At 43.0% G+C, this 24730-nt stretch overlaps 1 protein-coding gene across 1 annotated transcript in view; it reads right to left on the bottom strand.

Annotated features, from left to right (window-relative positions):
• The window catches only part of SCNN1B (sodium channel epithelial 1 subunit beta), a 1718819-nt gene that overhangs the window by 461121 nt on the left and 1232968 nt on the right, over nt 1-24730 (bottom strand). The window contains exon 7 of the mRNA XM_044089820.1: nt 9715-9822. Within this exon, the coding sequence (XP_043945755.1) occupies nt 9715-9822 (108 nt within the window). The remainder of the gene's footprint in view (nt 1-9714; nt 9823-24730) is intronic.

Genomic DNA, 24730 nt, shown 5'->3' with positions numbered 1-24730 from the left:
CAGAAATACAAGAGGTACAAAACAAGACTGTAATGTATCACATCTTGAATCTGCATTACCTATGGAACCTTTGACTTCAATAATGTACACTAAAAATCATCAAGGGATTTAAAAATAAGTAAATCTTATGACATAAAACATCTAGAAATTTGCAGATTATGTGCTACTAACTTTAGCTAATATCAAGTCATCTATGGAATATGTAGTCCATACATTATTTTTAAGTTATCTAAACTAAATTGAATGAAAATAAAACAATTATCCTCTTAATAAACTGTAAAGTTCAACAAGAAATAATTACAATATCTAAAAACTTAAACAGCATTATTCAAACAACTACAATATATAGGATAATGTTCGGTTCACAACTAACTTTAAAAATTGCTGTCAATCATCTTCTGTTTTTATTTCATATCTCCAGCAAACTGTTCTGTTTATATATTTCCCTTATATTACATGGAATAAGGAGTGTTTTATACAAACAGGTCTAGAAGACATGGAGACTTGGATGCCAAGAAATTCACCTCATACTGAACCTATACTCATTATTACTGCCATTGTACCTCCTGCTATTACATGTTAACATATCTTTGATTTATATATGATAATTTAACTCATAATATATATGAAAATATTTTGTATTACTCTTATAATTACCTGCATAATAATTCTTAAAATGTTTAACTTGTTACTGTTGTTCATTGTCAAAATGTATTTTATGTGGCGCTATCTCTTTCATCAGTTCATCAGAACTAAATCAAACCAACCTCACATACTTGTATATGCCAACAACAATGTTTTTTTACAACAATGTTGTTTAGTTCATGGTCACATCAAATAACTGAAGTTTTCTAAAAGTTAAAAAGTTAAACTACAGTTGTTTTTGTTCTTACTTAATCAATTTGTTTAGTGGGAATTAAATCTTTTACTAATTAAGTAATTTAATTATGTAATTCAGCTTTGGCACACATAAGTATGTGAGGCTGGGTTTGATTTACTTCTGATGAAGCCCTTAAACAGAATGGACAAAAAACACAACTCTTCTTTTTTATTATGTGTGGATTTTATTTATTTATTTTGTATTTAAATATTGCTTTTATCTACTACTCAGTGGCATTATTTGCTATGAGCATTGGTTGTACTTCACTCCACACCACACATTTCTGAGTCATGCAAATAAAGTAAATTATTCAAAAAAAAACATAAATAAAGACATATCAGCTAAACGCACAACTTCATCTTTGTATTGGAGACTATTTATACATAGACATGTTTGTATAAATCACTCCTTATACCATGTAATACAAACATAATATATAAACAGTTAGAACAGTTTGCTGGATGTATGAAATACAAACAGAATCTGATTGACAGCATTTTTTAAAATTGTAGTAGGTGAAAAGTACAGTTTTGTACCTACCATAAATGTAGATGTCCGATAGATATGCAACTGCAGTCCTGACATATGGGTTGTCCTGCCTCAGGCAGCCCTCGGTCGGCCGGATTCCAAAGTCTGGGTCCGGCGTCGGCTGATGTTGCCTCCTCCCCGATGTCAGAGCGGCTGGGGTATAAAGGCATCCGTCGACGCCATCTTCTTCAGTGTTTCTTGCCCCAGATGCCAGGTGCCCTCCAAAGAAGGCTAAATTTGGTGAATGGATAAAAAATTCCAGACATGCACAACAGTAATAAACAGATACACCATAACAGATATCCCCAGCTAATAGAGAAAGGGGGGAATGGACCCTAAAGGAAAATTGCAGAGGGGTAGGTGGGAGGGAAAACCTGACTGCAGTTGCATATCTATCGGACATCTACATTTATGGTAGGTACAAAACTGTACTATGTCCTTCAAGAATGCAACTGCAGTCCTCACATATGGGTTGAATACCATAGCCAAGCTGGGGGTGGTAGGATCTAAGAAAGGGATGGTGTAGCTAAAATGCCCTGCAGGACTGCCGAAGCAAAGCCTGCTTGGGATCTGGAGTATAAAGGCAGGTTGTAGTGTTTGGTAAATGTATGCACGGAGCTCCATGTAGCAGCCTCTAGAATGTCCTTTGTAGCCACTCCTCTTAGAAAGGCTGTGGATGTGGCTACAGCTCTGGTGGAGTGTGGCCTAATATTGGCTAGCACACCTTTTCCATGGAAAGAGTAACAGAATCTGATGCAATGTCCAATCCATTTTGAAATTGTTTGTTTGGAGATTGCCTTTCCTTGCGCTCCAGCAGCATAGGCTACAAATAGTTGGTCAGACTTTCTGGTGGTCTTTGTTCTGTCCAAGTAGTAGCATAATTGTCTGTGTATGTCCAAAGTGTGCAGCAGCTTTTCCCCCTTATTTTGTGGATTGGGAAAGAAAGTAGGCAGGTGAATTGCTTGATTTAGAGACACCTTGGATATCACTTTTGGCATGAATGAAGGATTGGTTCTTAGAGAAACTCTGTCCTGATGAAAAATGAGAAAGGGAGGTACTGCCATGAGGGCCTGTATCTCCGAGACTCTTCTTGCTGATGTAACTGCCAACAGGAAAACCGTTTTCCAGGAGAGAAATTGCATTTCTGAAGATGCTGCTGGTTCAAAAGGAGGAAGAGTTAATTTTTCCAAGACGAAATTGAGGTCCCATGCAGGTACTGGTGGTTTTCTGGGAGGTTTGATATTCTTTATCCCTCTTAGAAACTGTCTTAGCAAGGGATGCGGAAACACAGGTGGGTCACAGTTGTATTTTGCTGAGATTGCTGAAGCGTGAATTTTTATGGAAGAATATGAGAGGCCACTATGAAACATTTCCGCCAAATATTCTAATATCTGTGGTATGCTCATTACTGATGCATCCTGACCCTTGTTGGCATTCCAGATGATGAATCTCTTCCATTTGGCTGAATAGGTTTTTCTGGTGGAAGGTCTGCGTGCTTCCAGCAGGATTTCTTGAACTTTTTCGGAAAGAGAGATATGGGTGAAAGTCATGGAACCCTCTAAGCTGTCAGCTGCAATGTTTGCAGGTTTTGATGAACAGTCCTGTAATTGTGCTGAGTTAGAAGCAGAGGCCATTGAGGCAAGGGCCACGTTTTGGTGTGAGTTATGCTCAGTAGCAATGGATACCAGTGCTGCCTTGGCCAGTCTGGAGCTATCAAAATTCCTTTTGGCTGTTCTGCTTTGATCTTCAGTAACACCTTGGTCAGTAATGGTAGAGGAGGGAATGCATAAATTGTTAGGGAGTTCCAGCTGAAGGAGAGAGCATCCGTTCTCCAGGCTAGAGGATGGTGCATCCTTGAACAGAACTTCTCCAGGAGATGACTGAGGTGAGAAGCAAAGAGATCTATGTCCGGTCTTCCCCATGCACTTGTTATTTGTGAGAAAATGTGTGGATGCAGCATCCATTCGTGCGGATCCAAGAAATTTCTGCTCAGCCTGTCCGCCAGAACATTGTCCTTGCCTGGAACAAACTGAGATTGCAAGTGGATGTTCAGTTTCAGGGATTTTTCCCAAAGAGTCATTGTTAGTCTGCAGATGGGATAAGAATGAGTGCCTCCCTGCTTGTTTATATACCACATGACAGTGGTGTTGTCTGTCCTTATTAGCAGATGACCTTGTTGAAGGGATTTTCCGAAGGCCTCGATTGCATGTATCACTGCCAACATCTCTTTTTGACTTATGTGAAGATGCATTTCCCTGGGAGTCCATTGCCCTTGAATGCATCTGCCCTCCATGTGCGCCCCCCATTCATGATCTGAGGCGTCTGTTGTAATGGTTTGACTTGCTAGAGGTTTGTTGAAAGACATGCCTTTGTTTAAATGACTTGCTTGAGCCCACCACAAAAATTCCCTTTGCAGGCATGGAATGAGTGGTATTACGGCTTCTAGATCATGGCTGTGTTGAGACCATAAGCTTTTTAGGTACCATTGTAGCTTTCTCATGTGTAGTCTTGCCAGAGGGATCAGAAGAATGCAAGATGCCATGAACCCCAGGGCCTGCAAGATTTTCCTTGCAGTCAGCTGGGTGAGCTTTGCTAGGCTTTTGAAGTAATCAGGTAAATGTTCTTGTTTCTCCTCTGTGAGGAAAGCCATTTATGATTGTGTGTCCAGTTTGGCTCCTAGGAAAATAATCTGTTGGGATGGCAGTAGTCTTGACTTTTGAATGTTGACTGTGTATCCCAAAGCCTGTAGTAATTGAATGACATAGTCCAAGTTTCTTATCAAAGTTTGTTTGCTGTCAGCTTGTATAAGGCAGTCGTCCAGGTAAGGGTATATTTGAATCCCCTGGAGCCTGCAATGTGCAACTACTGATGCCAGGCATTTCGTGAATACTCTGGGCACAGTAGATAAGCCAAACGGCAATGCTGAGAATTGATAATGCTCTGACCCTGCAAGAAATCTGAGGTATCTTCTGCAACTGTGTCTGATTGGGACATGCAGGTATGCCTCCTTGAGGTCCAGAGTAACCAGCCAAGACCCCTTGCCCAGCATGGGAAGGAGTTGCTGTAACGTCAGCATTTTGAATTTTAGCACAATGAGAAAAGTGTTTAGAGCGGACAAGTCCAGGATAGGTCTCCATTGCTTTTCTTTTCTTGGAACAAGGAACAGTCTTGAATAGAATCCCTGGCCTTGTTCCTGAGGAGGAACCTTTTCTATTGCTTTTATTTGTAACAGCTTTGAAACTTGTATGAGTGCCTCTGCCCTTTGATTTTGTGGCAGGTTTGGCATGCCTTGTCTCGTTGGTAAGGTATGGAAGTGGAACCTGTAACCTTTGTCTACTATGTCCAGAATCCATTTGTCCTTGGTTAAAATGTGCCAGTTCTTTGAGAATAAGGATAATTTTCTGCCTAGAGGTGCTTCTCTTTGAGCCTTGGTCGGCGGTGTGAAAGTCAAGTCATTGTGATTGTCCCTGTGGTGCAGTTGAACTCCCTGCGCCACTTCTCTGATTTGGTGGTTGCCACTGGCGGCCCCTGTAGGAGCCTCGGTATTGCCCTCTACCTCGAGCACACCTGTTTTTTCCCCTTTGAAACTTGTCAGTGTCTGGAAAGGACCAATTCTTTGAAGGCCAATTTCTGCTGAATCAGGGTGGGTGAACCTGGAGGAAATCCTTGACTGTCTGTACTGATTTAGCCTTTTCCTCAATAGACTTCAACACATCCTGTGCATTAGCACCAAAAAGCTTCTGTTTTTCCAGAGGTGCATCTAGGAGCTTTACTTTAACATGGTCTGGCAGTGGCTGTTCTTTCAACCAAGCATGTCTACGAATAACGGCCCCTGTCATAGCTGCCCTACATGAAGCTTCCAATGCATCATAACCACGCTGAAGAAAATGATTGCTAACCTGCTGAGTGTTATGAACCAAATCCTGCAATGCCTTTCTATCTATGGGCTCAGGAGAGGCTAACTTTTTCTGTAAATCATCCATTAAGTAATCTTGGTACTGAAACATATGAAAAAGACAGTTAAGTGACCTCATGGCAAGGGTGGAAGAGGTATAAACTTTTTTGCCCCATCTCTCCAGGGACCTAGATTCCCTGTCCGCGGGCAAAGGGTTTTTGGCCGAGGAAGTAGCCACTCCTTTGGGCCCCTGAGAAATAGTTTCTAGATCCACAGAGTGGGCCTTAAAGAGATGCTTATGAGTTTCAGGAACCCTGTAATATCTGTCTGGCTTGACAGGAGCAGGAGGGAGAGAATCAGGAGAAGCACTGGAGTCTGAGTACACATCATCCAATACATCTAACACTGGAGGAATAGCTAATGGTCTGTGCTGGGGTAAATTAAGGAAGGTACGTAGCCTTTTCCTGGAGTCAGAGAATTCCTGATTCTGCCACTGGAAATGTTCTCTCATGGAGTGGAGAACTTCTCCAAAAGAAATATCCTCTGAAGGAGAGGCAGAAGGAATCGATTCCTCAGCATCAGAATCCTCGTAGGCCTGGAAGGATTCTTCCTGGGTATCTGAGTGCTCTGAATCCCTGGAGGATTCATCTGAAGAGAGGGTATCTGTCTGCTCAGTCCTAGGCCTTTTATCTGCAGGCGGCTGAGAACCTCTGTCTGGATGCGACTGAGAACCTCTGATTAGAGAGATTAGATCTGCAGCTAGAGTCATAATCTGTTTATCAGAAGAGGGGCCCTGGGAAAAAGATTTAGGAGGATGGGCCTTAGCCTGGCTGGCAGCCTTAGCACGTGTGTAGGCCTTGATGGACATGGAGACCGGAGGCCTAGGTGCCCCACGTGCAGGAGTAACTTTATCCACAGGAATGGTGTTAGGTAAATCTTGAGCTTCGGTTTCGGGAAGAAAATCAACAACCGGCACCGGGGAAACCTCCGGGACCGAAGTACGTGGTAAAGCGGTGTCGTTGGCCTGGAGCAGTTGAATTACCGCCTCCGAAGAGACCGATGCACTCGCGGAAGGCTTAGGCATGGTATCGGTGGAAGACGCGGGCCGAGGATGTTGGTCCCGGTCCTTACGTTTTTTGGAAATATGTGCTGTCGGTTGTTCCGACGGCATGATATAAGCATATTTTTCACCAAAAAAGTCTTCGGCAAATTCTGCCCGGCGCCTGAGTGTGCGCTTATTAAAGCAAGCACAGGCAGCACAGGCCGAGACGTCGTGGTCTGGGCCCAGGCAGGGAAGGCAGTAAGAATGGAAGTCCTTATGAGGTATTTGTTTACCACAAGACAAACAATTATTAACTTTTTCAATTTTTTTCTGACATCGGCTGAGGCAAGAAAAATGTTCCCCAATGGGATACTTAGCTTTTTGATGACTTCGGTAACTGAAAACACAGGAGCTGACCGACCGGCACTTGCGAACTGCTTCTGCTTTGGGCACCGTGCGGCAAGAAAGACTGAAGAAGATGGCGTCGGCGGATGCCTTTATACCCCAGCCGCTCTGACGTCGGGGAGGAGGCGAAATCAGCTGACGCCGGACCCAGACTTTGGAATCTGGCCGACCGAGGGCTGCCTGAGGCAGGACAACCCATATGTCAGGACTGCAGTTGCATTCTTGAAGGACATCTAATGTTGGACATAATTCAAATAATTTGCACGAGCACTGTTATCTGACAGTTTCCAATTTTCCAACGACTTGTCTCTGTTTAATGTTGGCCCAGGCTAGTATCACAGAGCTTAATAAATTTAATGATTAAACTGTGTGACCCTTGCTTGGACCAGCAATTTTTTCTTCCTTTAGATTTTTTGGTACATTCGTTTTGGAATTTTTTTTGCTCTGTTTAATGCCCCAATATGCATATGCATTTGTGAAGGATAACTACCACTCCTTTAATGTCTCTTAGCAATGGCTCTTAAGACAATCATGAGGAACTGGAAGAAATTTCCTCCATTTTCTTTTTCTTGAATAGAACTAGTATATATGAAAGAAAAAATAATAGTTTTCAGCAGAGTTAAAATAAGGGAAAGAATCTTACATTTTGGCTGAATATATATCTATTGTATTGGACAATAATGATACCAGAGTGTTTAAGGTTTGACATTCATTAACTATGAGCAACAGTTAAGATAATTAGCACTGTACATATGAATATAATCAAATGGCATACCATATACATATTTCACACACACACACACACACACACACACACACACACACACACACACACACACACACACACATATATATATATATATATATATATATGGTTCCCTATTAGAATCCTGAAACACTATAAGCCTGAAAGTCAAAATCCTGAAAACTAATGACTGAAAATGCAAAATCTCGAAATTGCAAAATCCTGAAAGTCAAAATCCTGAAAACACAAAATGGACATACTGACGTCATTGTGGCTTTGCTATTGTTAGCCCTGTGGTGTTAGGTCATGCGTTGGGTCCAGGTAAGTGTGCGGTTGGTTTTATGTTAGGGTTAGGGGCGGTATAAGTGAGTTAGGGTTAGGGCACAGGTTAGGCATGTATGCAATAGTGACAAATATTGGGGTTAGGGGCGGTTTAAGTGAGTTAGGGTTAGGGCGCGGGTCAGGTGAGTGTGCGATAGTGACGGACCTTAGGGTTAGGGTTAGGGTCAGGGTCAGTTGGTAGATATTAGTGTCTTTATAGTGACATATTAGCATTATTTGTGTTTTCAGGATTTTGACTTTCAGGATTTTGCATTTTCGAGATTTTGCATTTTCAGTCATTAGTTTTCAGGATTTTGACTTTCAGGCTTATAGTGTTTCAGGATTCTAATAGGGAACCATATATATATATATATATATATATATATATATATATAAAACATGTTGTACATAGTGACTATATTTAATAAAGTGTGGCTTACATATTAGATAGGGTTATAATTAAGATGTGTATCAAAACAACTTAGCATTTGTTCATTTATCACTCAATTAATTGTTCAGAATGTTGTTTATTAAATTATTTTGACAATGTGTTTTATCACAAAATTACAAAAGTGAAAAGAGAAAATTGCCATGGCAGCAAAGCATTTGAAAATGTTTCTCCACAGAGTTTTAAGCATTCTTGCATATAACCTCGCAGTTACCATTTGATTACCTACATGAAAATGAATATGCTATTTGCCCATTAATGTATTCACATTTTAATTTTTATGTACACTCCAACCACCTTGTAACAGCATTAGAAAACAAATCACCAGATAAATTCCCTTATTTGTACTGAAATCCACACTACTAGGTTCTTTCGGATGTATGACAGATACATATAGTAAGGATCATTCCGAGCACCACAGCATTAGACTACATCACCATCTCTTTCTTCCCTATCTCCACCCCCCCCCCGATGAATCATCAACACACAGTCATTCATATCATCCTGCAGCACTGAACAGACTCACCTTAATCTCTGTTACTGTGGTACCTATCTTGGAATCCATTACTCCATCCATCACAGCCCTACCACTCAAGACACTATCAGTAAGTAAAATGGGATAAACTTTCACAAATGGGACTTCTCTAATGACATCTTGTAAAGACTACATGGACACTGTGTCTTCACAAAACACTGACATTACTTCTTCAGGCTCTGTCCTTGTCTTTCAGCTCACCTTTAGGTCATCAGAAACATTGCGCTGCTCACCCCAGGTGTAAGCACAGAGGCTGTATCTGAAAACTCCATCATTCAAGGACCAGGCAAGTTTCCTTGGTTCCATGCCAAACTTTCTCTAGTCACTGTAAATGCCACCATATATATCCCCTGCATATCTAATTTGATGGTCCATTGAAAGCTACCTGGCCAACAAAATGCAGTCAAACAATAAATAAATAAATAAATAAATGTATGAGGGTATACTCAGTCTTACAGCATTTGCTCATATCTTTAATAGTTTTCATTGTTGGACCTAAAACATACAAATTGCCAGTTTTGTTTAAATAATGCCATGAAGACAGTAGCAGTCAAGCTTGCAATTCAGACTCAACTGTAATTTTACTACTTCAAAAGTATTTGCAACTTTTGGAGCATGTTATAATTATACCAAGTACATACTCAAATACTGGTACTTTTAACTAAATATTTTAATTTAAACTTGATTGTACTTAAGATAGTGATATCAATCTTATTAATTTACTAAGGCACATGGAGAAGATAAAGAGGTATTAAATAGCTCCCAGATATTGTAAGGATTTTCTCTTCAGACATGCATCACATCTGAGGGCATGAATCCATCACTCCTCATACCTTACTGCTTATTAATACTCTTACTGGTTAGCAGTATTCTGAAAAAAATTTCCATTTACTAAAATGTTGTTAATTTCCATACCTGCATACTATAGGAGAGGTTGTATGAACTGTATAAGTTATTAACTGGGACATCTGATCCATCAGCTGTGCAGGTACCATAAGGCTGTTCCATCCGCATAACTTCATCCTAGAACAATGAAGATAACTCAGTCATCCTTCAACTAATTTTGTTAGGTACATTTGCTATCCACCATTCTTATTCATTTTAATTTCCACTTGTCTTTTCAGGAGCTTGACCCTTCATATTGACTGTACTTCACATGTAAGCCTGTTTTCACAAAACTTACTGACCACTTACAGTCCATCCTCTGTTATACATTTATCAACATTCTCAACTTATAGACTTACAAGGCAAAAGCTCGAGGTTTGCAAAGGGGACTGGATTCAACCAGCTCCATCTTCACTGGTGATAAGTTGATCTGTCTGATTTATTTTCTTTTTGTTTTCTTTTTTTTCTTTTCAATTAAACTAAGCTTTTTGAGTTTTGATTTTTAAATAACACTTTTTAAGAACTGATTACACAGCTTATTATTTAGATTTTTTGGTGTTGTTTTATAGCTTCCAGCTGATAGTATACATTTCATATACTGGGCAATTGCAGACTGCTTGATTCCAAAAGTGATTAAGATGTAGTCTGTAAATTTCATTCTGGACACATAACTGATGAAAATATGAAAATCTATTTGGGGCATATTATTTTACGTGTTTTACTTTTAGGTTTACATTAACCACTGAATCAATGTCATATTAACAATTCTGTTTTCTAGCTTGTTTGCTGAATTGTGACAGTTTATAGTTGTAAGTCAGTATAACTGGTATAAATTTTAAAATATGTTTACATTTACCACCTAATCAGTTACGTATTAACAACACTAGCTTTCGGTTTATTATTGATTTGCAACTGTATGCAGCTGGTAGTTTGCAGTTCAGATTTTTGGTATCTTATACAACACTTCATTGTACAGTGATTTAGATCTTTAAGTTTTGTAGATTTGTAGACTGATTTATAACATCTGAAACTATAGTATAAGTCATATTATACCATGATCCCCCCAAAACGTGCACGCTGATTGGCCAGCGTGCCCGTTGTAAATCGAGTTATACTAATGGAAAAAGGTCCGGTCGCCCGGACTTTTTTCCATTAGTATAACTCGTTTTTAAACTGTTCGCTATGTTAAATGGGTTTAACATAGTGAGACAGCTTTAAAATAAGCAACGGAGATCTCCGTTGCTTATTTTAAAGCTGTCTCGCTATGTTAAACCCATTTAACATAGCGAGGCAGTGTTTAAAAACGGAGAAAGCAAGATCTCCGTTGCTTTTTTGAATGTCTCGCTATGTTAAATGAGTTTAACATAGCGAGACAGTTTAAAATAAGCAACGGAGATGTCCGCTGCTTATTTTAAAACTGTCTCGCTATGTTAAACTCATTTAACATAGCGAGACATAAAAGCAACGGAGATCTTGCTTTCTCCGTTGCTTTTGCTCAACTCTGATGTACCGCGCAGGCGCCGCAGTACATCAGAACTGCCGGATGCCAGACATCTGCGGAAGGGCAGTAAACAGGCATTATACTATGCCATTATTTAAGAAAAGTAATAGTTTCTTTTCTTAAATAATGTCATATAATAGCAATAACCACTTCTGGGTGTGGGTAATGCTAATTACCCACGGTTGGCTTTGTTTGGTCCCTCGGGCTTCGCCCTCTGGACCAAACCACGCCAACCGTGGGTAAATTTAGCATTACCCACACCCAGGCGTGGGTTATTGCTATATTATTTAAACCTAATCTCTCTTTTGTAGAGTACTAGATCTGGAATTCTTAGCTTTATTCTTTATTCCTTAACTTTTGAAGAGGTTGTTTAAGGAAAATGTACCCTAGGCGTATTGGCCTTCTTCCAAATTGGCTGTAAATATGTAGTCTGTCTGAGGGTGAGTGACTGTATGCATCCTTCAAGTGATTTTAAACCTGTAAGGAGTATTTGATGTATGTACATATTTATTAATTTACTTTATTCATACATGTTTTGTTAACCATCTATGTTACACTCAGTGAAGGCAGTATATGTTCTAGTTGCATGTGACCCTGAAATAGATAATCAAAGAATGAATGAATAAAAAATGTTTTGCATTATCATTTATTTGCAGGACAGGAAACTGCATCATGGTTCACAGTCCATGTCACTACACTATGACAGCTACACTGCCAGCTATCATATCATAGCCTACCTAACAAAAACCCAACCTAGCAAATTGCTGGCACTGCAACCATCACAAAGATTAAACTGCAAACTTAATAACATTTATTTTATTTATTTTACATTTTTTAATCGGAATAGTCTGGGTGTGAGACCATTTTCAGCGGAGGCCCGGGGAGAAAAGCTCCAATAAAACAAGAATAACATTGACAGGTACAGTGACGGTTTTACATAGAATTTAACAGAAATATTTAGAGACACCAAAGAAAACAAGACGTTATGTACTCATCATAACGTTCGATGTATGTAGTCTATCTCGCCTCACATTCTTACCCGTGGGGTTCGGAGCCAAATATCGTCTCCGACTCGGCCGATTTTTCTAGCTCAAAGTCTTTCATTCGCTGGGCTAATCAGGTATCCCATGGTGCACTGCTCCATATCCCCAGATCTAGTTTGCTGCGAAACTCATTTGTACTCTATGCACACATCACATCCAGGTAAAGAATAAGCTAAGCAAGGGAACTCTGCAGATAACAACCTAACCTCAAAATCCTCCAGGAAGGGGGAAGGTGGGAGGGTAAGTAAGAATGTGAGGCGAGATGTACTACATACATTGAATGTTATGGTGAGTACATAACTTCTTGATGTTATGTAGTCCTAGCTCGCCTATATTCTTACCCGTGGGACAGCGTCCCTAGCACCTACATCCTGGGTGGCTCATAGGAAAATATTCCTGAGAACTGTGGAGCCAAAGGAAGACCTGCCCCTGGAGACCACGTCCAATTTGTAATGAGAAACAAATGTGTGAGGAGAAGCCCAAGTAGCTGCAGCACATATATCATCCATTGACAATCTGGCTTGATAGGCTGTAGATGTGGAAACAGCCCGAGTAGAGTGAGCCTTGACCGGAAATGGCAGATCTTTACCTCCTGCTTGATAGATGAAAGAGATGCAACTAGATATCCATCTAGATAGGGTGACTTTGGAGACCAGGGACCCCATTCGGTTTTCCGAAAAGGAAACAAAAAGTTGATCAGACTTCCGGATATCTTTTGTTCGGTGCAGATAGAAGCATAATTGTCTGTGTACATCCAACTGGTGAAATCTAAATTCTGCCTTGTTAGAAAAGTGGGGAAAGAAGACAGGCAACTCAATGGATTGATTTAGATTAGACACAGAAGCCACTTTAGGAAGGAACGAAGGGCTTGGTCTAAGAGAGACCCTGTCCTTATGGAAGATTAAGTATGGAGGTTTTATAGAGAGGGCTTGAATTTCTGAAACTCGCCTTGCTGAAGAGATTGCTGTTAAGAAGGCTGTTTTCCAGGTCAAGAATTTCAATCTGCAGGTAGCTGCAGGCTCAAAAAGTGGTACAGTAAGGGCTTGTAGAACAAAATTGAGATCCCAGGACATGATTGGTTCGGACAACGGGGGACGGAGCAACAGAGTACCCTTAAGGAATGCCTTGCATAGTCTGTGCGCCATGAGACTAGGCTCATTCGCTACATGGAAATAGAGATCGCTGCCAGTTGAACTTTGACGGTGGCTGCTGCAGAACCCTGATGGAAAAACATAGACAAAAACTCCAGGACTGAAGCGATTGGAGCTGTGTAAGGATCAATGCCTCTGGTATGTCCCCAGATAGAAAACCTTTTCCATTTACTAGAATAAATCTTTCTAGTAGATGGTTTATGAGAGGACGATAATATATGAACCACTTCTGGTGAGAAATTGTGAAGTCTGACTAACGATGGAAGTGGAGTAGCCAGGCTGTCAACCGGAGGGTCATCAGGGAGGGGTGGAACTGTCCCGACATGTGTGTCAGTAAATCTGGTTGAGGGTCCAGAGTCCAAGGAGTGTCCACAATGAATTGCTGAAGAAAGGGAAACCAAACTTGGCAAGGCCAGTGTGGAGCAATCAGAATGATTCTGCTTCCCAAGGATTGCGCTTTCTGAATCACCTTTGACAGCAAGAGAAACAGAGGGAAAGCATAAAGCAGACCGGAGGGCCAATCATGAACCAGAGCGTCCCTGGGTGACTCCCCCTGTGGGGGGATCAGCATGAAGTAGTTGCTGCATTTCACATTGAGGGGGCTGGAAAAAAGGTCGCAGCAAGGCTGACCCCATCTGCTGAAGATTTGCTGTGCAACCAGGTGATTCAGGGACCACTTGTAAGGCATCAGAATAGCTCTGCTTAGCCTGTCCGCAATCATGTTGGACTTCCCCGGAATGTGCGTTGCTACAAGAAACCGTTGGGAAGTTACTGCCCAATGCCACACTCGCATGGCCTCTCTGCACAGAGGGTAAGATCTGGTTCCCCCTTGCTTGTTTAGATACCACACTGACATGTTGTCTAAGTGTATCGCAATTGTCCCTAGAAGAAAAACACTCTGAAGTGCATGCAATGCAAGTAGCACTGCTCTCATCTCTAGGACGTTTATATGCAGATGTACCTCGTGTTCTTGCCATGTGCCTCGGACTGTCCTGCCAAGATAATGCCCCCCCACCCCATCTGGGAGGTGTCCGTGGTCACCGTGGCAACCGGGATGGGTGGAACGAAGGGCCTTCCCCCGTCCAAACTGTTGGTGCACAGCCATCAACCGAGGTCCTGTTGCATCTGTTCGTGAGGAAGATGGGGTGAGACAGTGGAAGTCTTTGGAGAGACCATTGAACAAAGAGGAGCCATTGGATAATTCTCATGTGCAATCTCGCTAGAGGAACCAACATGATTGTTGCTGCCATGGTCCCTAGGGCCTGGAGAAAGTACAGTTGTGTACACCGAACATAAATGTAGATGTTCGAGTGTCTTCACTGTTGCAGTCATAACTGTAGGGTGATCCTGCCGGCAGGCAGCCCGAGGTCGGCCAGAATTCCAAAGTCTGGGTCCGGCGTCGGCTGTACCAGCAAGTACCCTGACGTCAGAACGCAGAGGTATAAAGCTGACAGCCGACGCCATCTTCTCCAGCCTTTCTTGCCCCAGATGTTAGAAGTCCCCAAAAAAAACAAAAGGTGTCCAAAAGGAAACACAAATACACCACAAAAGAAGTGGAAGAGAGAACAGGCAAAAATAAGAGGGGATTGGTGGGAGGGAAACACCGACTGCAACAGTGAAGACACTCGAACATCTACATTTATGGTAGGTGTACACAACTGTACTATGTTCTTCGTGTTTCACTGTTGCAGTCATAACTGTAGGGTAGAATCCCAGAGCTGTGAACGAGGGAGGAGGTTATGCAGAAGAAGGAGCAGCAAGAAGACCCTGCAAAACAGCAGAGGCAAAGCCTGCCCTAGATTTAGAATACAAAGGGAGATTATAGTGCTTAGAAAAAGTATGCACTGAACTCCAAGTGGCAGCTTCCAGAATGTCCTTGGTAGGAACTCCTCTGAGAAAAACTGCTGAAGTGGCAGCTGCTCTAGTAGAATGACTTCTAACAGTACCTGGAATCTGTTTCCCATAGTGAGAGTAACAAAACCTTATTCCATGAGCAATCCATTTGGGAATAGTTTGTTTAGAAATAGCCTTACCTAGAGAACTGGAGGCATAAGAGATAAGCAATTGATCAGATTTTCTGAAATCTTTAGTTTTGTCCAGGTAAAATCGTAGTTGTCTGTGTACGTCCAACGAATGTAAGATTCCTTCCCCTTTATTTTGAGGATTTGGAAAGAAGGTAGGAAGGTGAATAGTCTGATTTACAGCCACTTTAGAAATCACTTTAGGCATAAATGTAGGATTGGTCCTCAAGGAAACTCTGTCCTGGTGGAAGATAATATATGGTTCCACAGCCATGAGAGCTTGCAACTCTGAAACCCTTCTGGCAGAAGTCAATGCTAATAAAAAAGCTGTCTTCCAGGATAAGAACTTGATATCCGAAGCCACAGCAGGCTCAAAAGGAGGCAAAGTAAGTTTCTCCAAGACATAATTAAGATCCCAAGCAGGAACAGGAGGAGTTCTGGGAGGTCTTAAATTCTTAGCTCCTCTCAAGAACTGTCTCACCAGCTGGCGAGAAAATATGGGAGGATCAGAGTTGAAATGAGCCGAGATAGCAGAAGCATGAATTTTGATGGAGGAAAATGAGAGGCCTTTAAGCAAAAGGTCTGAGAGGTAAAGTAAAATGGAGGAAATATCAGGCAAAAGAGGATCAGAACCTCGATCCTGCATCCAAATACAAAATCTTTTCCATTTTGAAGCATAAGATTTTCTAGTGCTAGGCCGCCTAGCTTCTAAAAGAACATCCAAAACTTGTTTGGGAAGAGAAGAAGGAATCAAAGGCCCTTGTAGAGCCAAGCTGCCAGGCATAGAGTCTTGATTTGAGAGTGTAGCATCTGACCCTGATGCTGGGACAGAAGAGAAGGGATCAGAGGTAGAATCCAAGGAGGTTCCAAGAATAGGTGCTTTAAAGTTGGAAACCAAAACTGCTGAGGCCAATTTGGAGCTATCAGAATGATAATCTTGGGGTTGTCCTGTTTTATTTTCAGTAACACCCAAGGCAGAAGAGGAAGAGGAGGGAAGGCATATCCCGAAAGTTTCCTCCAGCTGAATGACAGGGCATCCACTTTCCAAGCTGTTTTGTGGAAGGACCTGGTGCAAAAGAGAGGCAACTGGTGATTGAGATGGGATGCAAACAGATCTATCTGAGGACAACCCCAAACTGCAGTAACCCTGCTGAATATGTTGGGGTCCAGCATCCATTCGTGAGGATCCAAAAGGTTTCTGCTTAGACTGTCTGCTAAGAGGTTCTGATTTCCTGGAATGAATTGAGCTTGAAGATGCAGATTCAGTTTTAGAGCTGTGTCCCATAAATTCATGGCTAGTCTGCAAAGGGGGTAAGAGTGAGAGCCCCCTTGCTTGTTTATGTACCATATGACTGTGGTATTGTCTGTACGAATCAGAAGAGACCCTGGTTTCAAAAGATTCTGAAAAGCTAGAAGAGCATTTTGGACTGCCAACATTTCCTTCAAATTGATGTGCCAGGAAGATGCTTCTTTGTCCAAGAGACCTGCTGGCAAATGTCTAGAAAATGAGTTCCCCAAGCATAATCCGAAGTGTCCGTGGTTATGATCTGAGAAGGTTGAGGTAGACGAAAGGGATTCCCTTTGTTTAAAGCACAAGCCCTGGACCACCAAAGGAACTCCTTTTGGAGGCAGGGAATCAGTGGAATCATTGTGTCCAGACTGTGGTAATGCTGAGACCATACACTCTTTAGGTACCATTGAAGTTTTCTCATATGAAGCCTTGCATTTGGAATCAACAGGATGCAAGAAGCCATGTAGCCCAATGCCTGCAGGAATTTCCTTGCAGTGAGCTGATTTAAAGTAGCCAAGGTTTTGAAAATTGAAGCCAGGTGTAATTGCTTTTCTGGAGTGAGGAAGGCCCTTTGCAAGCTTGTGTTTAGAAGAGCTCCCAAAAAATCATTTGCTGAGAAGGGATCAAATGTGACTTTTTTGTGTTCACTGAAAATCCGAGTAGTAGGAGAAGACGTTGAACAAAATGCAGATGTTGAAGTAAAAGGTCTTTGCTGTCCACCTGAATAAGTCAGTCGTCCAGATAGGGGTAAATTTGAATCCCCTGGAGTCTGCAATAAGCTACTACTGGAGCCAGACACTTGGTAAAGACTCTGGGCGCAGTAGATAAACCAAAGGGCAGTACAGAGAATTGAAAGTGCCTCGACCCTGCCTTGAATCTGAGGTATTTTCTGAGTTCCTGCCATATGGGAATGTGTAAGTAGGCTTCTTTTAAGTCCAATGTCACCATCCAGGCATCCTGGGAGAGCATTGGAAGAAGTTGTTGTAGAGTAAGCATCCTGAATTTTGGAATTTCCAGAAAGGTGTTTAATACTGAAAGGTCCAGAATAGGTCTCCATGAGCTTTGTTTTCTTGGGACCAGAAATAGTCTTGAGTAAAACCTTTTCCCATCTCTGAAAGTGGAACAGGTTCTATGGCTCTCATAGCCAATAGAGCGTCCACTTGATTTAAGGCCTCTGACCATTGATATTTTGGCAGATCTGGCCAACCGATAGACCTTGGCAGAGTGTGAAAGTGGAATTTGTAACCTCTTAAAATCACGTCCAAAACCCATTTGTCTTGGGTAATATGAGTCCAATTTTGGTAGAAAAGAGAAAGTTTTCCTCCGAGAAGGGCTTCCAGGCAAGGAGGACCTGTAGCCCAACAGAGAGAGTCATTGAGTCTGCTTCCCTTGTGATTGAGATCTGTCTTCTCTCCTTCTAGGAGATGAAGCAGTCCATTGTCTGGACCTGTAAGAGGCCTGAGCCTGAGCCCGACCTCTGGAGCGTCTATATCTTCCCCTTTGAGGCCTGTCAGACGTGGGAAAGGACCAATTTTTGTAGAGGCACAATTTCTAGTAAATCTAGGAGGCTGAACCTGTAAGAAATCTTTAACAGTCTGCATAGATTTCGCTTTATCCTCCATCTTTTTAATAACCTCCTCAGCTTTAGATCCAAATAATACATCATACTGAACAGGGGCATCTAACAATTTAGCCTTAACTTGCTCAGGTAAATTCTGCTCTTGAAGCCAAGCATGTCTCCTGATAACAGTACCAGAGGCTGCGGCCCTACAAGAAGCCTCCAAGGCATCAAAACCACAATGTAAACTATGTTTGCTAACTTGTTCAGTTGCATGCAATACATCCTGTAATTCCTTGTCCTCTGCACATGCAGGAAAGGTAGAAAGTTTTTGTTTTAAAACAGACAGAAGGAATTGCTGATACTTGAACATATGAAACTGGCAATTTAAAGCTCTAATAGAAAGAGTAGCAGAAGTATACACCTTTTTGCCCCATCTGTCCAAGGCACGAGAATCCTTTTCAGAGGGAATAGGATTTTTAGCTGAAGCGGCCTTAGCAGCCTTGGAACCCTGAGAAATAGTTTCAGGATCTGCAGAAGGGTTCTTGAACAAAAATTGATGGGAATCAGGGACTTTGTAAAATCTATCCGGCTTAGAAGGAGCGGGCGGAAAAGAATCAGGATTCAGGTTAGCTTCAGAGAAAGCATCATCCACAATGTCAAGAACAGGAGGAACAGCCAAAGGTCTATGTTGAGGGAGAAGGAGAAATTCCCTAAGTCTCTTCTTGGAAGCGGAATAATCCTGACCTTCCCAATGAAAATGCTCTCTCATCTCATGCAAGGTTTCCCCAAAAGAAAAATCTTCAGGGGGAGAAGCAGAGGGAATAGAGTCCTCTGCATCAGAATCCTCATAAGGAGGAAAAAAATAATCCTGGTCAGAGGAAGAGACTGAAGACACAGAAGCCTGATCAGAGGAATCATAAGGAATATCCTGTCTAGGCCTTTTTTCAGGAGGGGGGTGAGAACCCCTAATCATAGAAAGTAAATCTTCAGCCATCCTTAATAATTGCTTCTGGGTCTTGGGAGCTGAATCCGAAGAAGCTTGAGTAGAAACCCTTGGCTTAACAGGAGTCTTTGACTTTGCCTTTGTCTTTGTAGTAATAGTGATATGAGAAGGCCTGAAAACCCCTTCAGAAGCCGGTACCTGCACAGCGGTTCTGGACCCATCTGAAGGAGCGATGTCCGAAGGTCCTGCAGCAGATAGAATACTGGGCCTAGTTGGCTCCCCATGGGAGTCCGTGTCGGCCATCGGTTCCGAAGTGGCTGACGACAGGGGCTGCAAAAGCACCTCACTGACGACCGCCGAACCCGAAGCTGGCTCTGGCTGCACAGAATCCTGTTTGGACCTCGGAGGCCTATCCTTGTCCTTGCGTTTTTTGTGAATTCCGGTTGTCGGTAAAGTATCCGACGACATCCTATAATTGAACTGTCTACCGAAATAATTCAAGGCCCAATCGTACCTACGCTTAATAGTACGAGAATTAAACCTGGCACAAAACCGACAGCAAGAAACCTCGTGGTCAGGGCCTAAGCACGGAAGACAGTAAGAGTGGAAATCTTTATGAGGTATTTCTTTTCCACACGATATACAATTATTAACTTTTTCTGACATCGGAGGAGCAAGAAAAAAGTTTCCCCAACGGGGTACTTAGCTTGAGAAGAGAAGAAGTAGTCTTCGGACCGACGACAAGCAAAGCACGTTGTCCGGGAATCCGCTAACCAACAACTTACAAGCTGATCCACCGCACGGCAAGAAAGACTGGAGAAGATGGCGTCGGCTGTCAGCTTTATACCTCTGCGTTCTGACGTCAGGGTACTTGCTGGTACAGCCGACGCCGGACCCAGACTTTGGAATTCTGGCCGACCTCGGGCTGCCTGTCGGCAGGATCACCCTACAGTTATGACTGCAACAGTGAAACACGAAGAACATCCCATCTTGCCTTCGCTTGTCTCAGGGGCATCAGCATGTGTATCTGTTGTTGTAAGACTCTGATCCTTTGCTGCGGTAAAAATGCTCGCATTCGAATGGTGTCTAATTCTGCTCCTATAAAGGTGACATGCTGCGAGGGCAATAAAGCAGGTTTTTCCCAATTTATTGTTATACCCAACTGGTGACATAGAGTGATGGTATCATCTCTGATTTGAACTAGTTGATGCCTGGTGGGGGCGTTAAGGAGCCAGTCGTCCAGATATGGAAACACTTGGAATCCCTGATGTCTCAAGTGAGCTGTCACCACTGCCATACACTTGGTGAACACCCTGGGGGCTGTGGTGAGACCAAAGGGCAGGGCTCGAAACTGGAAATGACTGGCTCCCAGCCGGAAGCTTAGGTGACTCCTGGATGTCTTGTCCATTTTGACATGGTAGTAAGCATCCCTTAGGTCGATGGAGCACATCCATACCTCCTCTCCCAACAATGGGAGAATCGATTGTAGTGTGACCATACAGAACTTGGACTTGTGTATGTAGTTGTTCAGTTGGCTGAGATCTAGTATGGGTCTCAAGTCCCCTGTTCTTTTCAGCACCAAAAAGAATCTTGAGTAAGTCCCTAATCCGATTTGGTTTGAGGGGACACGCTGGATGGCTCCTTTTTCTAGCAGCTTTGAGACTCTGAGGCTGCTTGATCCCTTTGACTGGGTGGAACATCTGGGATTTTTCTGATTGGCGGGGGGTCTAATGTAAGTGGAATGAGATAACCGCCGGAAATTATCCGTAATACCCATCGGTCCTGGGTAATGTTTTCTCAGGCTTCCGGATATAATGAAATTCGACCCCCAACTGGCTCCGGATAAGCACAGTCGGGCACACCCTCAGGATCGAGAGTAAGGAGAACCAAGAAAGGAATCGCGGTCTCCCGAATTGCGGGGGCCCCCTCTGCCTCTGGGGCGACATCTCCCTGAATAACCTCCCCTGCCTCTGGAGTGGAGTTTACCTTGTGCGGCAGGAAAAAACCTCTGTGATTTCTTGAACCACATCTTCCACCCCTCACTGGGCCTTGGGATAAGACCTAGAAGGAAGGGAAAAATGGACCCCTACGGCAGGCAGAGTCTTTCTCTCTTGCTCGCACCTGGTGAGGGTGTCTTTCACTTTGGTCCCAAACAAAGAGGAACCATCAAAGGGGGCGTCAGTGAAGGAAGACTTGAAGGTTCAGCAAAGTGACACAGGCGCAGCCAGGCTTGAATCCTAAGGGTGACCCCTGAACTTGCTGCCCTACTTGCTCCCTCGGCTGCATACGAAATGAGCCGCATGGATGAGTTAACAATGGAGTTGAGGGTAGAGACCTGGGCATTAACCGTCTGAGCCACCGCCTCAGGAACATTACCTGCAAGAGTATCTCCTAACTCCTTAAGGAGATCTCTATGGAGCCGAGTGAAGTGAGACAGGTAATTCAGCGACCGTAAGGTAAAGGTTGCTGATGAGAGGGTACGCTTCTTGTACCGATCCATGGTCTTAGACTCCTTGTTAGGAGGATGGACGGATGAAGAAGACTCTGCTACTTCCTTCTGAGTGGCTGCCACCACCACAATGGCATCTACAGGGACTCCTTTAGACAGAAACTTTTTGTCCTGGGGGGCGGAAAGAAACTTGTTGGGATGCCTGGGTACGGGCTCCACAGAATCAGGGTTTTCCCACACTCTTCGACAAATCAGATCAAGGAGTTCGTCGAAGGGTGGAGACACCCAGGAGGTGGAGGGCTGAGCACCAAAGGCCTTAAGGAATACTGACTCATCCTCGTAAGGGGCTTTGGACGGCCAGTCACCTTTTTGTTTCAGTATCTCCAGGATATCAGAGAAAGAAACATCATCAGAGGATGACTTGGGGGACCCCTCCGATTCCTCGAGGTCAGTATCAGAGGTGAGTGACTCATCCTGGGAGTCTATGTGCTTCCTCTTGCACGTTTTCTTTTTGGGGGGTTCCTCAGGCACTAACTCTGAGGGACCCTCAGAAATTTGGGGACCACTCGTGGGGGTATCCCTAGGCCCTGGTGCTCTGCTGTCCATGGATGGGTGGTGATCAGAAGCTCTCACCGGAGTGGTGGGGGACAGAGTGACAGACCCGCCTGATGTAGCTGACGATCTGGCCAGCGTGCTCCGCATAGCCTCAAAGGCCGCACCCCCGAATCCGAGGAGCGACCAGTCTCCGAGGCCATGACGGGTGTCGGAGTTCCCTGAGCCAATGTACCGAGAGGGAGGCTCAGGTCCGAAATAAGCCCCAAGATGTCCCCCTCGGGCCCGACTGAGGAATCCCATGTCCCGAACCCCGACGATGGAGCTGACGGGGTCGGAGCCAATGCCGGTACCAATGGAGCCAAATGGGGCATCGGAGCCAGCCTAGGAACATCACACGGCACGGGACACTCAGGCTCCAAAGACAGAGATGCACACGGAGGATGATGATCGAAGACGGGGTCGGGATGGGCTCCGGAGCCGATTGGGCCGGAGCCGAAAACTATTTTGTCAAAACCGGTGACTGGAGGAGCCTCTGAACCACCCTATCAACATCCACATCTGAAAGGGTCCTAGAGGATTTGGAAGACAGGGTGAAGAATGAGATCTCCTCTCAGGAGAAGCTGGTCTGAGACTGGGCGATCGGCTCCTAATAGGTTCCAATAAAATTGGAGCCGACGCCAGTTCCGACAATGCCGACACTTCCTGCGGCCCCGAGGACAGTGGAGCTGAGGAGGTTGATGCAGTTTTTGAGATTTTCTCCGGAGGCTCCGATGAAGCTGACGGAGCCGCTGATCTCTTTTTTGACTTGCCAGATTTTGATTTTCCACTGGAAGACGAATCCATAGCCTCTTCAAAAGAGGGTTTGAAGAGTCCCTTTAAAATTAGCTTATTCTTTCTCTCTTGGAGAACTCTAGGACTGAACGCATGACAAAAACTGCAGGATTCCTGCAGATGGATGGCTCCCAGCCAATATACACAAATGGAATGCCCATCGGTAATGGACATTTTGTACCCACATTTAGAGCACTTTTTGAAATCTGAAGGATTGTGCTCCTTGGGATCTTTAGACATCTTAATTGCTGCGCCAACAAGGCAAAAACCCAAGTCTGAGAACAACACACATGCGCTCACACTACAAAAAGCGGGAACGAAGCTAAACAGTGACCAACACTAAACAGTGACCAAACACACAGTAAAGAGCAAATACAAACTCTCAACAAGGGATTGAAACTCACAAGGAAAGGGAAAGCCCAAACCTCTAACTTAAATGGTCTAGACCGTACTCGCACAGAAGGCAAAATGAGGAGAACTAGACCCTCTAACTGAAACGGGCCTAGCCCGAGGGAACAGTCAGTGGGATACCACACAACAATCACACGATCACATCTCTCAACAAACTTAGACAAACTTAGACAAATAGCTATGAAAACATCTTTTGATATGAATCAAAACTTTTCTTACGACAAGAAAAAAGAGGGTAATTAGCCACAGCCAAGCGAGACCACGTCCGAACTACACGAGCAGCAAACAAGATCTGGGGATATGGAGCAGTGCACCATGGGATACCTGCTTAGCCCAGCCAATCAAAGACTTCGAACTAGAAAAATCGTCCAAATCGGAGCCGATATTTGGCTCCGAACCCCACGGGTAAGAATGTAGGCGAGATAGGACTACATAACATCACAATATACAATTGGCACTTTAGTGAAAAGGAGAACGTTATTACAATATATTAAAGTCGTATATATCTATATGCAGAAAAACAAGAATGTGGTGAAGATAATTGGTTCAACCAACAACTGAACAAGAATAAAGCCAAAAGAGGATGAACCAAATCACAGCAGGCAGCAGATAAAAAATAATTCAGTTTAATGGTAAATGGTTTTGCAGCACATCAAGCTGCTTCATCAGACACACAAGAAATGCAATGCCTTACTTTTAAACTAAAAACAACCAATAAAATCATTTGTTCAATTACATGAAGTAATAAATGCAATCCTTGTTTACTTGCAATCAGTTTAAAAATGGTCATCTAGGCAGTAAACATTTAGAAATATAAACACATTACACATAAATGTGAACGATTTAAAAAACAGTAAAAAATATAATAAAAACAATAGTCATCTGGGCAGTCCCCTAGCCTGTAAAACAGATGTTCCCTCATGCGTTCTTTTAATGTACGATTTGTTTCCCTACGTAGAATGAATAGCATCTACTACAGTAAGCCAGATAGACAATGACATTTTTTTGAAATATTGGGATATATTATTTACAGATGACAAAGTGAGGGATATAGTAGGAAACAGACCTAGCTATACTTACAAGAATAAGAAATCTTTGAAAAGGCTACTATGTGGGCTGAGAGATGCTTTTATAAATAGGACTGATAGTGGCAGGAGGGGTACTTTCCCATGTAAAAAATTTAATTACTGTGGACATTTAGACATGAGTTGTAAGTTTACTCACCCAAACACTGGTAAAGTATGGGAATTGAGGTTAACAGCGTACTGCAATACAACTGACCTTTTCTA

Source organism: Protopterus annectens, chromosome 12.part0 (genome assembly GCF_019279795.1).
Source record: "Protopterus annectens isolate FY-2018-M chromosome 12.part0, PAN1.0, whole genome shotgun sequence".
Taxonomy (NCBI): domain Eukaryota; kingdom Metazoa; phylum Chordata; order Ceratodontiformes; family Protopteridae; genus Protopterus; species Protopterus annectens.
The sequence above is the reverse complement of the archived record's forward strand: the minus strand, read 5'-3'. Positions and strand labels throughout refer to the sequence as shown.